General features: G+C 41.1%; 1 protein-coding gene across 1 annotated transcript; it reads right to left on the reverse strand.

Annotated features, from left to right (window-relative positions):
- Positions 1-396: 396 nt before the first annotated feature.
- Positions 397-8,213, reverse strand: LOC135486454 (receptor-type tyrosine-protein phosphatase S-like). The gene is made up of 15 exons (XM_064769247.1): positions 8,046-8,213; positions 7,359-7,667; positions 6,793-6,975; positions 6,518-6,628; positions 6,168-6,188; positions 5,385-5,678; positions 4,941-5,252; positions 4,454-4,744; positions 3,952-4,133; positions 3,423-3,558; positions 3,135-3,238; positions 2,619-2,832; positions 1,978-2,153; positions 1,236-1,427; positions 397-850 (listed from the first exon to the last, which is right to left on the reverse strand). The coding sequence occupies exons 1-15, from the start codon at positions 8,107-8,109 to the stop codon at positions 551-553; spliced, it is 2,889 nt and encodes a 962-aa protein (XP_064625317.1). The 5' UTR covers positions 8,110-8,213; the 3' UTR covers positions 397-550.
- Positions 8,214-17,915: the final 9,702 nt, after the last annotated feature.

A 17,915-nucleotide genomic window follows, 5' to 3' on the forward strand; every position in this document is an offset into this window, starting at 1 on the left:
ATCAATAATCTCAAACCGCGTTTCTTAATTCTTTTAGAGTATTTCAATATAAATTATTGAAAGACTCTGATTCTTTCGAGTCTACGAATTAGAGCGTCGGCGTCATGATTGAGGGGCTCGGGGTCGACCCCAAGCCAAATGACTGTTTCTTTCTCCCACGGGACAAATTCAATTAGGCACTTTCCAGTTGCTCCTTAAAACCCTGGACGTTTTCCATGCAGTCTGGCACAATGATCCCGAAATTGCTTTGAGTGATGAAAATACTTTACAGTAGAAAAGTACACTATGGCTTTCTATTGATCATTATGATAATAGATCGAATCAAATTCTCGCCTACGAGGTTGACCAACCCTTCAAGATGGTTCAAACTGAATAGAACTACAGTCATCAGTACAGTTTACGTGGACACATGTATATCTTTATTGAGTGTCTATTGATAGTGCTTACAAAGAGTGAAGATAACAGAGAAAAATGTAGCAATCATACAAGTATATGAGTCCGCTGATCTTGCATGTACAAAATTCTATGGTTCCCGGTTATGTTAATCGTGTTAAACATTTGAAGCATTCAGTTCATCCTTCTCCGTCAAAGACTCCGCGCTCTCGTGGTGCTGCTTCTTCCGCAGACATGCAACATCAAATGGCGGCTGGCCCATTACACAAAGGGGTTGCTTATTACTGGACCCCGAAGATGCACTCCGCATTCCGCAGCATATGAAAATTGACAGGTTTACGCAGATCAGCAGGAATATGTAGACACCGGTCCTTTTGCTTTCCCCATTATCCTTCCCGTCATTTCCATTTGGGTTGACGTTGAAAAGATAAGAGTATGGGCTGTCTGACCACAGATTCTGAAAGAGGCATTGGACTATCATCACAAGGAACCGATACACTTAACACATATCGCAAATACAAATCCGTCAACCGACTCACGCCATAGTCCTCGACCACCTGATCATTCGATGATAACTGGCAAATCTTCTGATTTCTCTCCAATGTTATCCAAGAGTTATTTTTAATCATGATTTGTACATTATGCAATTACGGCAAATAAGTTGATGTCTTAAATGGTTAAACAATTTGCTCTCAAAAATTAAATCTCAATGGCCAATTCATGTAATTCCTATACCTAAGCCGGAGGGTGTTAGTCAAAGACTTTATGATGTCAGTGATGATTGCTTGAATTGTGTAAATATCGAATTGTTCTTTACAATTTATTCAAATTTCTTCTTTTACCTTATGTAGAGAGAACACCCTTACAAATACTACATATTCAGGTGCGCCTTTTATTGGTTTGTTCTTAAAGCCTCCGTACGTCTTTCCATCGCCAAGAACAAATTCATCCGGTCTCTTCTTGAAGCTTGCAGCCACATAAGGCTTCATCATGCGACCCTCGAAGTTATCGGGAATATCAATCAATTTGTCAGGCTGGAAATGGATAATGATTTAAAGTTTATAAAGTTCCTCGTCCTTTATTTCATTAAAAGTATATCATCACGATATCCATGCAATTGAATCAATGTATCGGTTTCGAACCACAATAGTCTCGCTCGAATTTTTTTCTCTTAGTAGATTTTGAGAGGGATGTAATGCACTCCTTTCACCTCTCAATTTCACAAGCCAAATACGATTCCTGAGAAAGAAATCGGCGGAAATCGGCGGATTTGCCAGATAATGTTATCATAAATTTCATCTGCTGCAAATATTGTGTGATGGAGTCTTCTTGGAAAGTCTCGCTTTTTAGGAGTGAGGGTTCTGGATGCCATTCCCTTATAATCTTGATGGCATGAAAAGCAATTTCAGACCATCCCCTACGAATACAGTACATTTATATACAGTACGAGTTATTAAATCAATATAATATGCTTATATCAAGGAATCCCATTTCTAACCAATATTTATAATTTTTAATGAAACTGTAAGAAAGCACCCGGCATCTGGCCATGGCTGGATGCAATACTTTTTGTTGGACACGTACGTGTGTTGTGTCGATATGCTCCGATAGGAGTGTCTGAGACAGGTAGGAGGGCACCACTATCAGGAACATGTGACTGATTTTGCCGTTCTTGGCGGAGACGACGGGGAACTCCACTTCTATGGTTCTAGTTACGTCGTCGAAATTCTTGGTATGTGGTTGACCTTTCACAATCGGGGCTAAAACAAAGACAACAAAACTGGGTCGAATATTTTTCAGGACATTCGTATTGTAAGTGCAAACCTTTCGGGTAGTTGGATTTGATAACGGCTCTCAAATGGTGGTGTCACATTGTTTCATATAACGTTAAACGTTTTCACATGTGAGCAATATGTATGCGATATTCCCGGCATCTGATATATCTTTAGTTGACCACACAATGGCTAAAGCAACCATGACACGCTCAGAAGCCTCGCTACGAGAAATATTGCACTGGTCTGGCACTGAAACGGTAGGCCTTCATTTTGTCAAGAGACTATACGCGCTGACATGGTGTCTGGAAAATGATGGTTGTACCTCTCATGATTACTTGTGTCAGTTGGTTTTCAGAGAATCAACATGTGTGGATCAATTTGAATCAAAGAGAGGCTTCATCGGAAATTTAATCGCATTTTTTGGTAAAAATTAACGATGATCTGACAAACCTGCTACGTCTGTTTTGATGTGAATGGCAAACACGCTGCTATTATGCGTGAGGTAATTGACAGTAACATTGATGTCATACAGGGCATTCGGTCGTAAGTTTTTGATGGTAAACTCGGTGACGTTGCGTGACAGGACTTCATGGAATGGGCCATCATGGATCTCCTCTAGGTGATCATATTCATTACGAAACTTAAGGTATCCAGAATATGCAAGCTGGAGAATGGAATACTGAGAATCTTATTGAAATTGAGCAATTAAATCAATAACATTTGATAATTATTTACGACAATGAAATGCTATCACCTCAAACTTTCTAATTAAAGTGGAATTATTCACCTTATCTGGTTTTATATAGTGGTAATGAAAAATTCAAGATTATTCCTCTCTATTCAGCTGCGTTAACTCAGAATCCCAGAGTTTTGCTATTGCAACTAATGAAATAATAAACTTATTTCGCGGAGATGCACCATCAGTCAAATGACAATATCAAGGGATCAAATTATTAAAAAACCTACCGTGTAATTCTTGAAGCCCTCGGAAATGGGCGGAACTATGACAACTCTGGTTATGTTAGATGTCGTGTTCTTCACGATCAGATCTTGGACCATCTCATTCAGAACTGAAAAATATACGACCAGCTTTGCTCAGATTTATTTATCATTCAGCCTTCAAGACGAAAAGCACGCACTAACGTTATGCAATGGCCACACCATAGCAGTATAATGATTTAAATGCCGTTGAATTGAAAACATATATGAAACTACATGTATAAATAAATCTTATAAGAAATACTGTGCCATTACCTGCGAGTTCAGCCCCAGCCACCACAGTTTGGGAAACCGGTCCGTACGTGCCATCTGGAGCTTGAGACTGTATCTTAATGGCGTAGGGAAGATGTTCCTCCAACCGGTGGATAACTGCACTGGTAGCGCCTTGCACCTGATATGCAGAGGAAATATACAAAAGTCTGTAACATGTTCATCAAGCCTGTGTAATGGCCGGTGGTAGCTGCAAAGGATTTGTGTCCAAAAACGCAGTGTTTGGTGTAGCGAAAAACACACAGATACGACGCTTCAGAGCTGGAAAAACTGCGGTCATTAGCTTGCCCTCATTAGCCTCCAGCCAGTTTAGCAGGCACTCAGTGAGCAGTCAGTAGTCTTGTCGGTAGCCTTCGTCAGAAGCCTGCAGTATAACTAGCCCGCAGTCAGTACAGCCTTCCACAGTCAGTAGCCAGTCAGTTACTGTCAGAGTAGCCTGCAGTCTGTTGTTGCACTCATTAGCTTGCAGTCAGCCTGCGATCAGCAGTCCACCCCCAAATTAGTAGTGGCCTACCTCTATCGATGACCATGTGTGTCCCTGATGATCGTCAGCACTATCAGTTGTCAAGTTGAAGTTCCTTAGTCGATGGTAATAGATCTTGTAGGCAGAAACGGGATAATCCGGGGGATCCCAACTCACGCCAAGGGACCAGTAGGTCAGCCGGGAGATTTTGATATTTAAGGGCGGATCCGGTTCTGCAAACGTATAATTAACTTACCACTCAGGTACATGTAATGGTGAAAGTTACGACATGCGAAGACTATTACTATTTTCGGAATTTTTTTTTCGTACTTTCCTTTATAAAAGTGTTGTCCTGTCAACCCTAGTCAACATAGCGGCCTATATGATTTGTACTCAACGGGGCGAATATCAATTTGATGATGGGTAAGAAATGTCTGAATTACTGTCTCTATATATGCATTTGTACCATGTTTATTTTCAGTTGTGTACTCGATTTTTGTGGGCCACGCGATATCATATTGACTAGATTCGCAGTTATGGGATCTGTACTTACTTCGTCCATACGACCTGAACACCAACTTCCTGCTCCAATCAGTCAGACCCTTCAACGTTACTCCCCGAATCTGAAACACATAGTCCGTGTTAGGCTTGAGGTCATGAACAACCGCACTTCTAAACAGAGCGGTAGCCTTAACGACCTGGTCTTTACTTGGGTGAACACGCGGGTAATACATGATCTCGTGGGTGATGATACGCTCTTTGAGTCGACTTGGGGGCGCCCAGTTTAATTGGACTGTCGTGTCATCTATAGCCATCATTGTTAGGTTTCTTGGAGGAGTGTTTGCTGGTAAAAAGTAAGTGGACTTCAAATCAATACAAAAATATTAGTTGATATGACGAGATAGTAAGGTCAGACTTCGAGATGAGGAACTTAATTAGGTTGTTAGATGCTGCACGTGAATGATAAAATCAGTTTTTATAAAAAAGGTTCAGCTTTTCGCGAGTGAGCCTAAAAGTGAAAATTACAAAAACCTCAATACCTGATCGGAACGTTTTCACTTTCATTGGTGCACTAGGATTCCCAGCCCTCTTTCTCGTAACTCCCCAGATTCTAACCGAGTAGACCGAGGAAGCCTCCAAGCCCGTTACCGTCAACTCTGTTTCATCAGGTATCCTGGTTCGAGTGTTGAATCCAGTGGGCTTGCCATCGTCATCAAGACCTTTGGTTTCAACCACATAGGCACGAATTATACCACTCGTTCTCCCATCTTCAGAACGCGGACGGCTCCAGCCGATCCTTATCGCGGTAGAGTTGATGATATGGACGTGGACATACAGCGCCCTTCCAGGAACTAAAGGAGATTCAGTGTTACATATTAACATGTGCATCCAACAGGAATCTAGAATCATTCGATTCGACGATAGTTATCTGCATAAAAATCAAAGAAAGCAGTATATACCGTATACGTTAGAGGCAGACCTACCATATTCTTCCGTCTTGACCATAAGTGTGTCCGTCCGTTGCCCCATTCCGTGCGTGGTCCTTGCGGCCACCTGGATCTTATGAACCGTACCCTCGGTGAGGTCCCTCAGTGTGTACTCCGGATTCGGCCCAGTCACAATCGTCGCCCGAGACCGTGATTTGGTAAAGTTCTCAAAGACGAACAACTCGTAGCTGACAAGTGTGCCGGTGTAGGTCTCTTCAGGGGCATCCCATGTAAGTCTGATTGTGTTCGGGGTGATCTCGGCGGCTGTCAGGTTAGTCGGGGCCGCTGGTACTGAAGAGAAGAAACATACAGCCTGTTTTTCACTTGCGGTAACAAGGCATAAATGTGATAAAGCTTCCACATTCTTGGTCTTTATCAATCATAAGTACATGTACATGTACATGTATCACGTATTCGTAAAAAGTTAATCTATGCGTAGATAGTTTTTGGTATAAAAACTTGGGAACCGGCAATATGGCCCCTGACCGAGGCCGAATAAGACCATGAAGTACATTGTAGATGCTTACAGTGGGTTTGATGCGGCACGACCACGTCTCCTTATTTGGATTATTCCTACCAATTGGAAGGTAGAGTGGATTATCAAAATTTCGGGTTTTTTTAAAAGCGTATCGTGCTCAACCTTCATTTTGACATATTTTTTCATACCACTGCTGAACTGGCACCTTAGTAAATTTCTCATCCATCATCTACATATCATCACAATACCTTAGCTGGAATCGAATGAACTGAAAAAGAAAAGCTTAGATAACGAATACTTACGGATCATATTTACATCTTGGCCTTAAACGGGAAGAGAGATCATACTTTTGTTAATTACGTAGAATTAGTTAACTGAGGACCTGTAGTTGTACACAAAATAAAAAAAAACCTTACCCAGGTCAACGTTGGGGTGATTTCGGAACGAAATTGAGGTAAACTATTGACACGATTGAAACTGAAAATGGTGTATTTGCACCATGCACCTGCTAATGTCTATGTACAACCAAATTACCGCAGAGGCCGAGCGTAATTTCAAGCTCGACCGCAGCAGAAAAACACCGCAGTGGAATCCGACATTTGCTCATCAGTTAGCAGCTGCACGTGCACTATTAGATCCTTGATTTACTTACGTGATACATTTAGAAAGGCCGGGTCAGAGAACACTATCCCTGCCGTGTTTTCCGCTGCACATTCATATATTCCGTTCATGCTTTGATCAATACCGTGCAATTTGAGGGAACCTGCAATAGCAATGGTGATATAAAATGCCTACTTTCAAAAAACGTATGACTTCAATGGAGTATTTGGTGAATTGAAAAAGGAAAAAAAAGTCTTTAGTGTTAAAATTCTCAAAAAAAAATTCCAGATCTTTCAAAAAATCTGAGTTTAGGAACGATCGTCGTACCATCTGGAAGTACATCCATCCACGGATTACTATCATCTACGGGAACATGGTCCTTCATCCAGTGGATATTGGGCCGTGGGTGCCCAGTGGCCTCACAGCTCAATGTATGATATGCCTGTCCTATCCGAAGATTAGTGGAAGCTGGTTGCCTGGTAATGGCCGGGTAGTCCAGTGGTAATGTTCCTGCAAAATGTTGAGCAATTGCACAAAGATCTGAAGATATAGGACGTTTCTGGGGGATACTCGTATCCCAGTATGACAGACGGCAAAGATGATAACGTACGTTATCCATTGATAAACGCTAGCTCCGTAGAGGAGTTCATATTACTAGTTTATAAAAGAAAAGCTCGCTTAGTTTCTGCTGTTACAACTAGTTTTCTTACCGGTATATCGGAATTGAGTAAAATTGAAGTAATTTTCCGGCCTGGCCCTCATGGTTTTATTTAAATTGTATTGATGAAAAGATGTGTGAGGTTCACCCGTCAAAGCTAGTGAAACTAGGATGAACTGCTCGTGCATTTTTGTGAAACTTTGCGTAACACTTTCGTTTCTGGATCAATATTTACCATTTTCATATACTCTTATCCGTGTCCTTCTGTATCGTATCTTTGTCGCCGAGAATCGCGCAGTGCACAAGACATCTTGGTCGTTGTACTCCGCATACGTTACGGGCGAAATACGCAGCACCGACCCTAGGGGATTCTGAAACAGTTTGTAGCCATGACCGTCCTGTTTGACAACGGCTTCCTTTAGAATGAACCAGATAGCAGGTCTGGGGGTTGTTTTCACTGTGCACACGAAATACAACGTGCCGCCATTTTTTACTCTAGGCGATGCTGGAGCTAGGTTAAAATCAGATCCTGGAGTGCTTGATTCTGAAAGGACATGATTGACACTAGGTACTATAATGTATACTTGATAAGGATTTAGTCTCAAAGTTTCTTTTAAGCACTACAGAAGAAACTCAAAAACTGAATCCGCCTGAAATTATATATTTTTCTGTTGTTAGGTCCTGCTGAGACGCCGGCATTGATGAATCTGCCCACTCTCTTTATGAACCGATAGCAAAACAAAATTGTTCACTTTACGTGATAGAATGTACAGTGTAAATGTAACAATGTAACTGACCAGATGGGACTAGTACTTGTCATTGTTTTTAAGTATTGCTGAAATGTATGACGAATCAATAACGTACTCTTTCAAGCGCCGATACTAATGGAAATGAACAATTTGTTTAAATTAATGTGACTTACCAAAAAAAGATACGGTCCTGTAAACTCCAAAGGAAAGGATTATGAAAAAATAAAGACCCAACATAATTAGTTCGAAATAGCATCCATCACAACAAGTTTGAGCTACAGCATCGTATTATGCACGTCTGTTGCAGGCAATTATCAAACAAATGGAAATGCGTATACCACGACAGCGACTGTACACGCACATAATAAATGGAAACTACTTGGCGTAATGATAAATAGGAAGCGTTTTGTTTACAGCTATTTTACGGGATAATTGCTGTAATTTTGGCTGGATGAGGGATAGTCACTGTTATGCCGTACGAGACAATTATTGTATCGCTGAGCAATATGCCATTTCCTACGAGATTGGAGTATTTGGGAACACCTTGTCCTTCAGTATTGTATTGAAAACTGATCAGTAACAAGCGACATATCGATATGTTTTTAGTTTTAGCCCCCTGGTGGCAGAGTAACCTACCGTCACCCCTTCCATTTGCCAGATAAACTGCGAATACGGCAACCAAAATTAGTTATGCATGAGAGATTTCGCGTCCAAATAAAATAATCTTGTCTCCACCCGAGTCGCGGCGCCTCTACAGAGTACGCGTCTTTTACTTCAGGTGGCGTGGTGGTCGTCGGCCGTGAATTTTGGTATGGATTGAACGTTACAAAAGTTTGGCCTGTTCCTCAGTTTCAGGTCGGGGGCTTCCCATGATTTTGGCATTTTCACCATCGCAAACTGAAGATCAGCAGTTCTCTCCGCACACGCTGAACGAATCACCATGATTTCGGACGCGCGTAACATGACATAATCGGATGGGATTTTGTATGTGCCCGCTGTGATGGCCGCTGGGGGTTCTGGAGTGTGGGGGCTGACCCAGCGGGGCAAGTTTAGACAGGGATACAGAAAATACTACCATGTTGATCTGCCAATATCCATATGCTACCAGGTTCTTATAGCATTAGCGGTAATCTGCAGGTTTCCGATGATCGCCTACTTTAATATCGAGGAATATCCGGTGTGGCAGCAGCTGTAGTCCTTTCTCGATGAGTTCAATCCTCGCGTATTTCATTGCCCGTGAGCAGATTCCAACGAAGACTAATCCTTATAAAACGTAATAGGCATGCCTTGTAACGTGTACTTGTGGGTCACAAATAAGTCGAATAATTCACTGCATATCGAATAAACTATACATGTACTGTACATGTATTTTGTCGTGCTGCATGTGGTGACGATGAAGTGTGTCTAAAAAGAAATGGATATCTTCATTCCACAAAATTATTCAATGAAGGAATTTTTTTGTATCTGTTTTCAATTACCAACACTTAACTGAATACTGCATTTTCCACACTGGCATGATTTGTATAACGGATCCCCGCGGTTAACCATGTGCGCTAAAAACAGTCTTTCACCAAGACCAGTGTTGGACAAATTCACCTAATTTTGAAAAAGATTATCATTCAAATAACATGTAATTGGAAGATTAATAGATTTCCAGCTGATTCGTGCGTGGTTCAATATACCTGGCCCACGGGCCAGCCTCCCAGATGGCCAATCCCGTATTGATCCACGTGTTGCAGGGTGGACAGGTACATGTATTTCACCTGTGACCTAGGCATCAGAGTAATGCAAGATTTTAATACCTTCTTGATTTTAAACCGGATTAGGCCTATCACAAATTCGTGCAACGACAATGCAATTTATTTTAATAGATTTCCTTTTTATAAAAATCAACCAGGCTTTCTCTTGTTGAAAATACAGAGAAACAAATACTTATATCGTCCCATTTGGATAATATCAACAACCCAGTGTGCTGGAGACAAAAAGCCTGCATTGAAGCTTTAAACAAGTGAACAAAAGAACAAAACGTGAACAGTAATTATATCTATTTAATCAGGTATTTATGAGTACGTATCCAACTCACTGATAATGAATGAAACTCGTGACTTCAGGCATCATCCGAGTCAGATGGCTATTGACGCTGTTTAGATTGTCCCACAGGTGTTTTATAGTATTCAGATATCCATCAACCCTCAATGGTTTAGCAGTGGAAAAACTGACTTGATTCGCGTTGAGTAACTCCTGTACATACTATGTCATCCTTGAAGTGGACTTGATGATGAGAAAGACATGAGACTCGATTTGCGGTCCCGGACTGATGACTCTTCATCCGCTTTGAATGGATGGTGGTATAGATGACAGGGAAAAGACAAGTGTTTGTTGTGTTACTGGTTATGAGTAATCCAAGAATCGTGCCGTCATCGGACATTTCTGCTCCAATATTCAGACATCGTTGTTTACGATTTTGATGTTTTCAACCTGGGGGCCATCAGGGGAATAACCGATTTGGCGATACAAAAAAAAACAATTTTGGTGTTTTTCCTTTTAGTTCATTCTTTGACTTCATTGTGTTTCACATCCATCTGCAACCAGTTGGGATTATATGTTCAAAAAATAGTCATCTCCCGCTTGACAACCATCAGTGCTTGATGTTTTCAGATAAGAACAGGGTATTAGTTCTAGTTTCTGCCGAAGGGCTGGTGTTGAAACTGATAAAACAAGTAGAGTGTTCCTTTGGCGCTACTTATCGAGGTTGCAAATTCCTCATAAAAAGACCTATCATGGTTTCAGACTTTCTTATCAAACAAGTAACTTTCATGTCAACATAAGAAGATCATGATATACCTTATTTGATGTACATCAAATGCACTATTCTATAGAAGAGGCCTCATGAAACCTATTTTTGCTTTTATAGAAACCCAAAGTTGTTGCTTCGACGAAGGTTTGACTGGTACCTGTTGGTTTTTGGTTACTTTTTAACGCGATTCTTGTTTGTTTTGTGTGCTCTGCCATGTGGTTGGATAAGGTTGATAGGGAAACACCAAGACTTCAACAGAACTCACCACTTAAATGATCACTGTTGCGGAAGGCTCCGCGGGCAACAAATTCAACATATGTTCAAGAAGCTGGGGGCTTATTCAGATATGTTGTTTTACCTCTGTCACATGTTAGTTCTGAATCCGCAATTTGTAAAGATTTTCTGGCCTGTCTAGCTAAAGAAACAAGTTTGAAATTCTATCTCCCGGAGGATTTTGTAAACAGTGTTCCGCTGTGCCTTGCGATAGGCCACTCTGGTGAAAAGTGGTAGTTAGGTGGTATTGATACCCCACCCACGAGCCATCGATGAGAATCCGACTCTTAGCGGCCACTAGGGGGCGTACTCCTCCTGGGTTAAATAAGGACATTGGAGTCTCGGTCTCGAGGTGTCCCCATGTATCTTGTTGTGGGTGATATAATTGGTGGTCAAGTGCATAATATAAATTCTTAGTTCTCCAGACAATCCATCCAATGGCATTGCAAACGTTTACACAGTCCAAGAGTCAATGCAACACGACCTGACGATGTCACCAATCTATTCAAGTGCATGTATAATAAGTTAATGCCCCTTGGATTAACTCATCAAGAGGCAAATGCCAGTTTGGCAACATCCACGGTGAACGTAATCTTTCTGCAACAGTACAAACATTGAAAACGCCATATGTCGAGGCACCTGCTGACGAAAAAAAAAGTTCTAAAGTCAGGTGAATATTGAATATCAATTTGAAAACAAAGATTCAATTTTAAATTACGCCATCATTTTTGGCAATATCATGCTGATCTACCGACCAAGCAAAAATTAATAACTCACCTTTTAGAAATTGAGTTGAAAGTGACTACAAAATGATTTTTATTTCGATACTTTTGGTAAAGCCCCAATTTTCTACCACGACCGACTGCTTAGAAAAGTACAGTTCATCTATTGACATCGCAATGTTCTTCCCTTTTTGGGAAGCCTTTGAAGGCCTTTGAAAATGTTACAGTGAAAATAAGTTGGCCATCCAAATAGACGATGGTGATTTTCTTGATGTTTAATCCCGTTGCGGCATTCTTTGCTGCTCTGTACTTACATCATAAAAAATGTAGATACATCTTTGGTATCGTATAACAGTGTCGTTTTCCTCCCACAAAAATAATGAGTGAATTAAAATCTACCGCCACGTAATCACAGTCATTTTGATTGTTCAATTTTCAATTGAGAGGATTATATTTTTCTTCCAAGCGCGTAATTCTGTAACGGTTATGCCATTCATCCCATATTATAGCTTCTTGCATTGTCTTTATCTTTGTGGTAAGACACATTAATTTCGGAAGTTTTCAGTCTTATTATAGAGAACTCATGTCAATGCAGCTACTAGAGCGAAAGTGAAGTTAATTCTTCCTGAAATCATTGAAGGTGGTAATTTTCCTTGGTAATTCTTAAATTAAAGGGTTCCACGGCCGCCTCCTCGCTCTGCAGGACCCCCGTGGTGACTTTCACGCTGTGCGTTCACGGGGCTTCTGCTGCAACCCAGGGTGACAGCATATCGGCCGCAGTCACCACCAAGGTTGGAGAAAGATCCGTCTCAAGGTTACTCTTCGTGTAAATTTTGCTAATACCAAAATCCCAAAACATACTTACCGAATCCCAAAGTACCCAAAAATTGTTTTTTTCAGGGAAGAGGTCACGATCAACATTTAAGTTAGGATAAATATTTGGGCACACAAGAACATAGCGATCGACTCACATCACACAGTATGTATCATATCAGTGGGATGGCATGAGCGCTTTTCACTTTTACTTGTAAGGCATTTTGTACGGCGGCACTCTTGGTCATCATTGATCTTCACTACTTGTAATGGAGGTGTTGGAGAACAGATATTCAATTATAAAAGGTTAATAATTCAATTCATAGTATTTTATGGTTCGTTTCCCGTTAATTGATCGTCCTTGGTAATTCACTGATACATTTTTCGCCTGGATGCCTTACTGAAGCTGAACCCATATATAAAGTTTTTGTTATATTTGAATTTACTGGCCTTATTCAACAATGTTATTTCCTATACAAATACTGAAAGAACATTTACATGCCAAGTTTACCCCCCCCCCCCCCTGGTTTATATCGCTTCTGTACTGTAGCAGTCATGGCCTTTAAAGACAAAGCGTTTGTTTTCTTGCGAGTATTCCACAAACGCCAGGAGAATCCGCCTCTTAACCTCGCGGTTATCCGTACAAGGGTCAGGGGTCCGCATATCAACCGTGTAAGGAGCTGCTCCCACAACCCTTACAAGTCCTCACCGTATTGTTACCAGTTTCTTTCCCCACCAGCTTCCCGTGTTAGCAGATTATCCTGTAGGGCCTTGCTGTGACCCTCTCGCCGTTAGGCCACGGCAACGAATCACTCGTACTGGGTACTGGGTCCAACCAATGAAGAGCGATATATCTATTTGCCGTTAGAAACGTTTCAAAAAGTTGTTGTCAACATTTGCATTTGCATCTTCAGTTTTTATATTTGGAATGAGCCGCCAGTCCTTAGAATATAACGGGCCGCTATCTTGGGGAGAAATGGAGGAGCAAAGGTATTCATTCATCAGACTGAATTTCAATTCAGTGACAAAACATCGTTGCATCATTATGCGAATGCAACCGAGGATATATCTTTTGAGTTAATCCCGAAGTTTGGCCTGTCTCAAACATCCTAACCTAATCACCTATCAAAGAACAAGGGCAACACGAGTACATTTCTGTTAGATACATGCATATAATCAGGGGAAGAAGTACAAGTTCCGAGGGATGTTTTCAATTTGACCCAAGAAATAATTTTTCCGTCGCCTCATAGGAACCCCTCGCCTTCCCAGCTCAATATCGGCATGTAATTGTACAGGTGCGATGACAATGGTCAAGTCAGCGGGATGCTGGACATCTTGGGGTGATGTACAAAACATTTCACACCTTTCTAATGCTATGATCATTTGAGGGGAATGCATGGCGAGTTGCAACCTTCCCCCGGGCAGGACATATTCGCAAGGATTCTCTTTAGGCACATTGTCAATTTGTTATTTTTGTTCTATCAAGTCGAATTTGAAACCTGGACAGCACTCTTTGCCATGGTGTCAATATGTAATTCTGTTATTTTGTTTTAACTTTTTACTCGGGATACTAAGTTTGCCCGGCTTATGTTTGTTCGACACAGGCCTGCCCCTTGATCAGGGGTTGTCATTATTATGGATGTACATTGTATTTTAACAAGAAGATGTAGGCAAGGCCATCTTAAGAAGTATGTGTGTCGTATGTTATAAAAGTCTTACGTTTGGTCTGGTAGGCCCGTCCACAATATAGTAATCATGATCTTTGATGCACACAAAGCTATCATCCAGTCCTAATCATCATTACATCGTCATCATCAGCATCATCATCACTTGCTCAGGTTGTAGCGCTGATTGAGCAGCTAATCTGACTTCTACTGAGAAGTTTCAAGATAGACCGAGGATAAATGTAAAGCGCTTTGAGAATGTTGTAAAAGCGCCATATAGGAACTGGCACTTTTATTTCATCATCGTAAGCACTATCGGATAGCATAACTGTAATAACTTTTCAAGAACTTGCCAAAACGAAATCTATCCCGAAAACATGGTGTAACCAGAGTCTTAGAAAGACTCTGGTGTAACCAATTGTTAGCACAAAAAGAGCAACCCTGTTGATAGTTCTTTCAACATGGCCTTGGTGCAAGGTCTCTTGCTGTCGGCCATTTCGAAGCCAAGGTGACATTCATAATAGCCAACCGCCTTTCCTCATTTTGAGTGTCGGTCCATAGAACAACAAACGCAGCCCATGTTTTTGGAAGAATTACATCACACAATGCGATCGATGTTAAAATGTTTCATTATCAGTCTGACCTTGGATGATGTCATTGTGTTTGAAGATCATGCTGTGATACCGGGGCTGGCCATACGAAAGGCATCATTTCCGAACACCTTTCGGCAGTTCCGACTGCTTCACCATTTTGTCATTTTAATCGGAAACTAACAACTTCTCGAAAGCATTATCTGAAGGTGGGAAAATGTCAAGTTTACCGTTGAGGTTACAGGGAACTGTTGCGTCACACCGTGTGCGGATTAGTGCAGCTGCAGACATAACATATGTCGGTCGAAAAGCTTGTATCAACAGACTTTAAAAAATCTATGAAATGTTACAAGAAGAATAATCCAGAAAGTTTGTTTTAATGCATCACTCCCGTCTTCTTCTACGGGGTAAGATGCAGGAAGCTGTTCTTCATTTTGTAAGTTATGTATTGATTTGATGTAAGTAATTTTATGTTGGTCTATCAAGTTATGTATTGCTACGTGACTAAATGCATCATGCAATGTAATCGATATTTACAAGTTGCTCTGGACCGAAGAGCGGTAACTGAGGACTTAAACTGTGGACAATTTTTTATGCTATGGCACATCAAATCAGGCTTGAAACGACAATAGTGCTTGAGTCTAATGAAGCTTAGACAAGAATGAAAGTTTGTCTTAACGGTCGGTCGGACTTTAGGTTAATCAAATTGGTCTGGTGTGTCTGTTGAGGCGATCAACACGACACGACTACGGGTCAGGCCCGGGAATCAGAGGCTCGGATGCGGTTTCCTCTCCAGGGTGGGATGCAAGAACTTTGGATTCTCTAGTACGATTTCAGTTCTAGTTTTTCTTGCTGAAGCTGTTAACTTGTCAACTAGCTGCTGTGTTTGGGCTCAAATGGTTTAGATACAAGCAAGATATACGCCTGTAACAGCAGGGTACATTTGTAGCATAAGAAGTGACACAGTTTGCAATCAGAAAAGGCTTTACATGTGGGCGCACACTTGTACAAGAGATCAAGGCAAAGCATCACCTCCCTGCATAGGTTTAGAAAGACCATGGAATTTCCCAGTTTCCGAAATTAATGAATCGTTCTCATTGATTTGCTTCAAGCGGCTAGTTGAACTCAAAACAACTGTAAGCATTGAGCTCGAGCCAATATTCTGTTTTGATAAATGTTTCAAATAATAAACAGTTGCAAAGCTTATGGAAGTGTAAACCAGCGTCCGTTGCTAAGGCCAGGTTCTGATTTCTGGTAGACATTTAAATGGACATTCTCGAAAACAACTCTTTGATTGTTTGAACTTTAGATTAAGTTTTTCTGGTCGTTCCCCCAATGAGAGGGTGCGTATTGTATGTAGTTGGAGAAGAGAAAGGAAATTAAAAGAGGAAAAAGATGAGAAATACAACTACATCATCGCATAAATTAGGATTCAGATTTCAAGGGACAAAAGGTTTCTTTGAAGAGAGATCTTTAATTTTGTTTATCAGCTACAAAGGAACCGTTTGAGAGGTTAATCACCGAACTTGATATCATGACGAGCTCATTAACACCGACTAAATGAGCCTGTTTAAATTATCTCAAAATCACAATAGAAATCCTAGCATCTTTTGTGTCGCTCAGTATAACCTAGTTTGCATATGTAAAGTTGGGATGACACCGCAATAAAGGAAGCGGAACAAATAAGACAAAATCAGTGTCTCTTGTCAATGAGTCGCCTCCTTTTATGTATTATCATCGAAAACACTGTATCTGTGTTGTTTTACTTCATTACTTTGAAGAACCACACGTCGGGACCCCGCTGACCGCTCCAAGCCAAGGCTCCCTCGGCTAAAAACCGTCACCCGCACTACCAGCCGCATCGCAGACAATCTTTTGTCAACATTGAAAAGGATGGGAATAAATTACACTGTTAAGACACAGGAAGGGGACGCCGAATTTGGCCCTTACAAAGTGGACGCCCTGGGGACATTCAGATCCTGAGGGTAGGCCAGCATGACATTGGTCAGAGTTGTATATCTGGCTCCTGCGGCCCTTGTTCACCAGCTTGAGTTACATCTGGCTCGCTAATCATTGCCGAGTGACCACTGATCGTATCATGTCTTATTGTGCTCTTTCCAATAAATCATTACATAGCGTAAGCTACCAATAGCTAGTTAGTAGTTAGCTGTAGTTTATTTTGTGCCTTTTACATACAATGGGTGTGGTCCTATAATTCTATCTGTGTACCGATATTTCTGTTGCTCCAACCACGGATTCTAGAGGGAGAGGAGAAGAAGGAGGAGGAGGAGGGAAAAAAAGACGAAGCAAAATATAAAAATATTAAGAACAACAATTACATTTAGCAGAATGGAGCAGTCGATACTGAATGCAATCAAATGTGCACAATGCATGGCAACTTGGTTGATATTATTTCCGTCAACACGCCATTCGCTCTCAATGGTGTCAATGTCATTGTGATTCAGAGAAGGTCCTCCTCTCCCGTCACCGCCCATTCACCATCAGAACCGAATGGGACTCGGAAATGAGGATTCGGCTTATACTGGATGGAGATAATGAGCCGTTATTTCTCTAGATATATGAACAAAATAAATGTTGTATGGATTGATAAATTTGAAAAAATAACGGATTTGTTTTTTCGCGGAAAAGAATTAACCCGGAGTAACTCTGGTATTGCGCTCCGCGATTATTATCATTTTCATAACCATTTGCATCTCAACGTGAACTATATTTGCGGAAGTCGGGGTTAACTTACTTACAGATGACTTGATATATTGGTAACTAAGCAATATCGATATGATGTGCCTTACCTATTCTGACAGTGATGAGTTTAGACCCTTAGGGCTATAGGATTACGGGGGTGGGCACAACTGGCATCACCAATGAGGCGTATAAATTCTTTCCCTGATGCAGTGTCATAACGAACATACCACTGATAGGATTTTGAGAACCCCTCGACGTGAAATATTTTGAGAAATTCTGGAATGCTCATCCATTAACAGGCGACTGATCAAATTGGTAACTATTTTGACATGTTGCCTACTTTTACCTGCCAAACCTGGTGTTAGCGGGAAGGACCCTATAGGGGCTAGGATTAGGGGGTTTGATAGACGTTTAAGTCTGTTTTGGATGATCAACATACCATATCTTTAATGAAGCGATTTCGAGAAGCAAACCTGGCAAT

Source organism: Lineus longissimus, chromosome 4 (assembly GCF_910592395.1).
Source record: "Lineus longissimus chromosome 4, tnLinLong1.2, whole genome shotgun sequence".
NCBI classification, from domain to species: Eukaryota; Metazoa; Nemertea; class Pilidiophora; order Heteronemertea; family Lineidae; genus Lineus; species Lineus longissimus.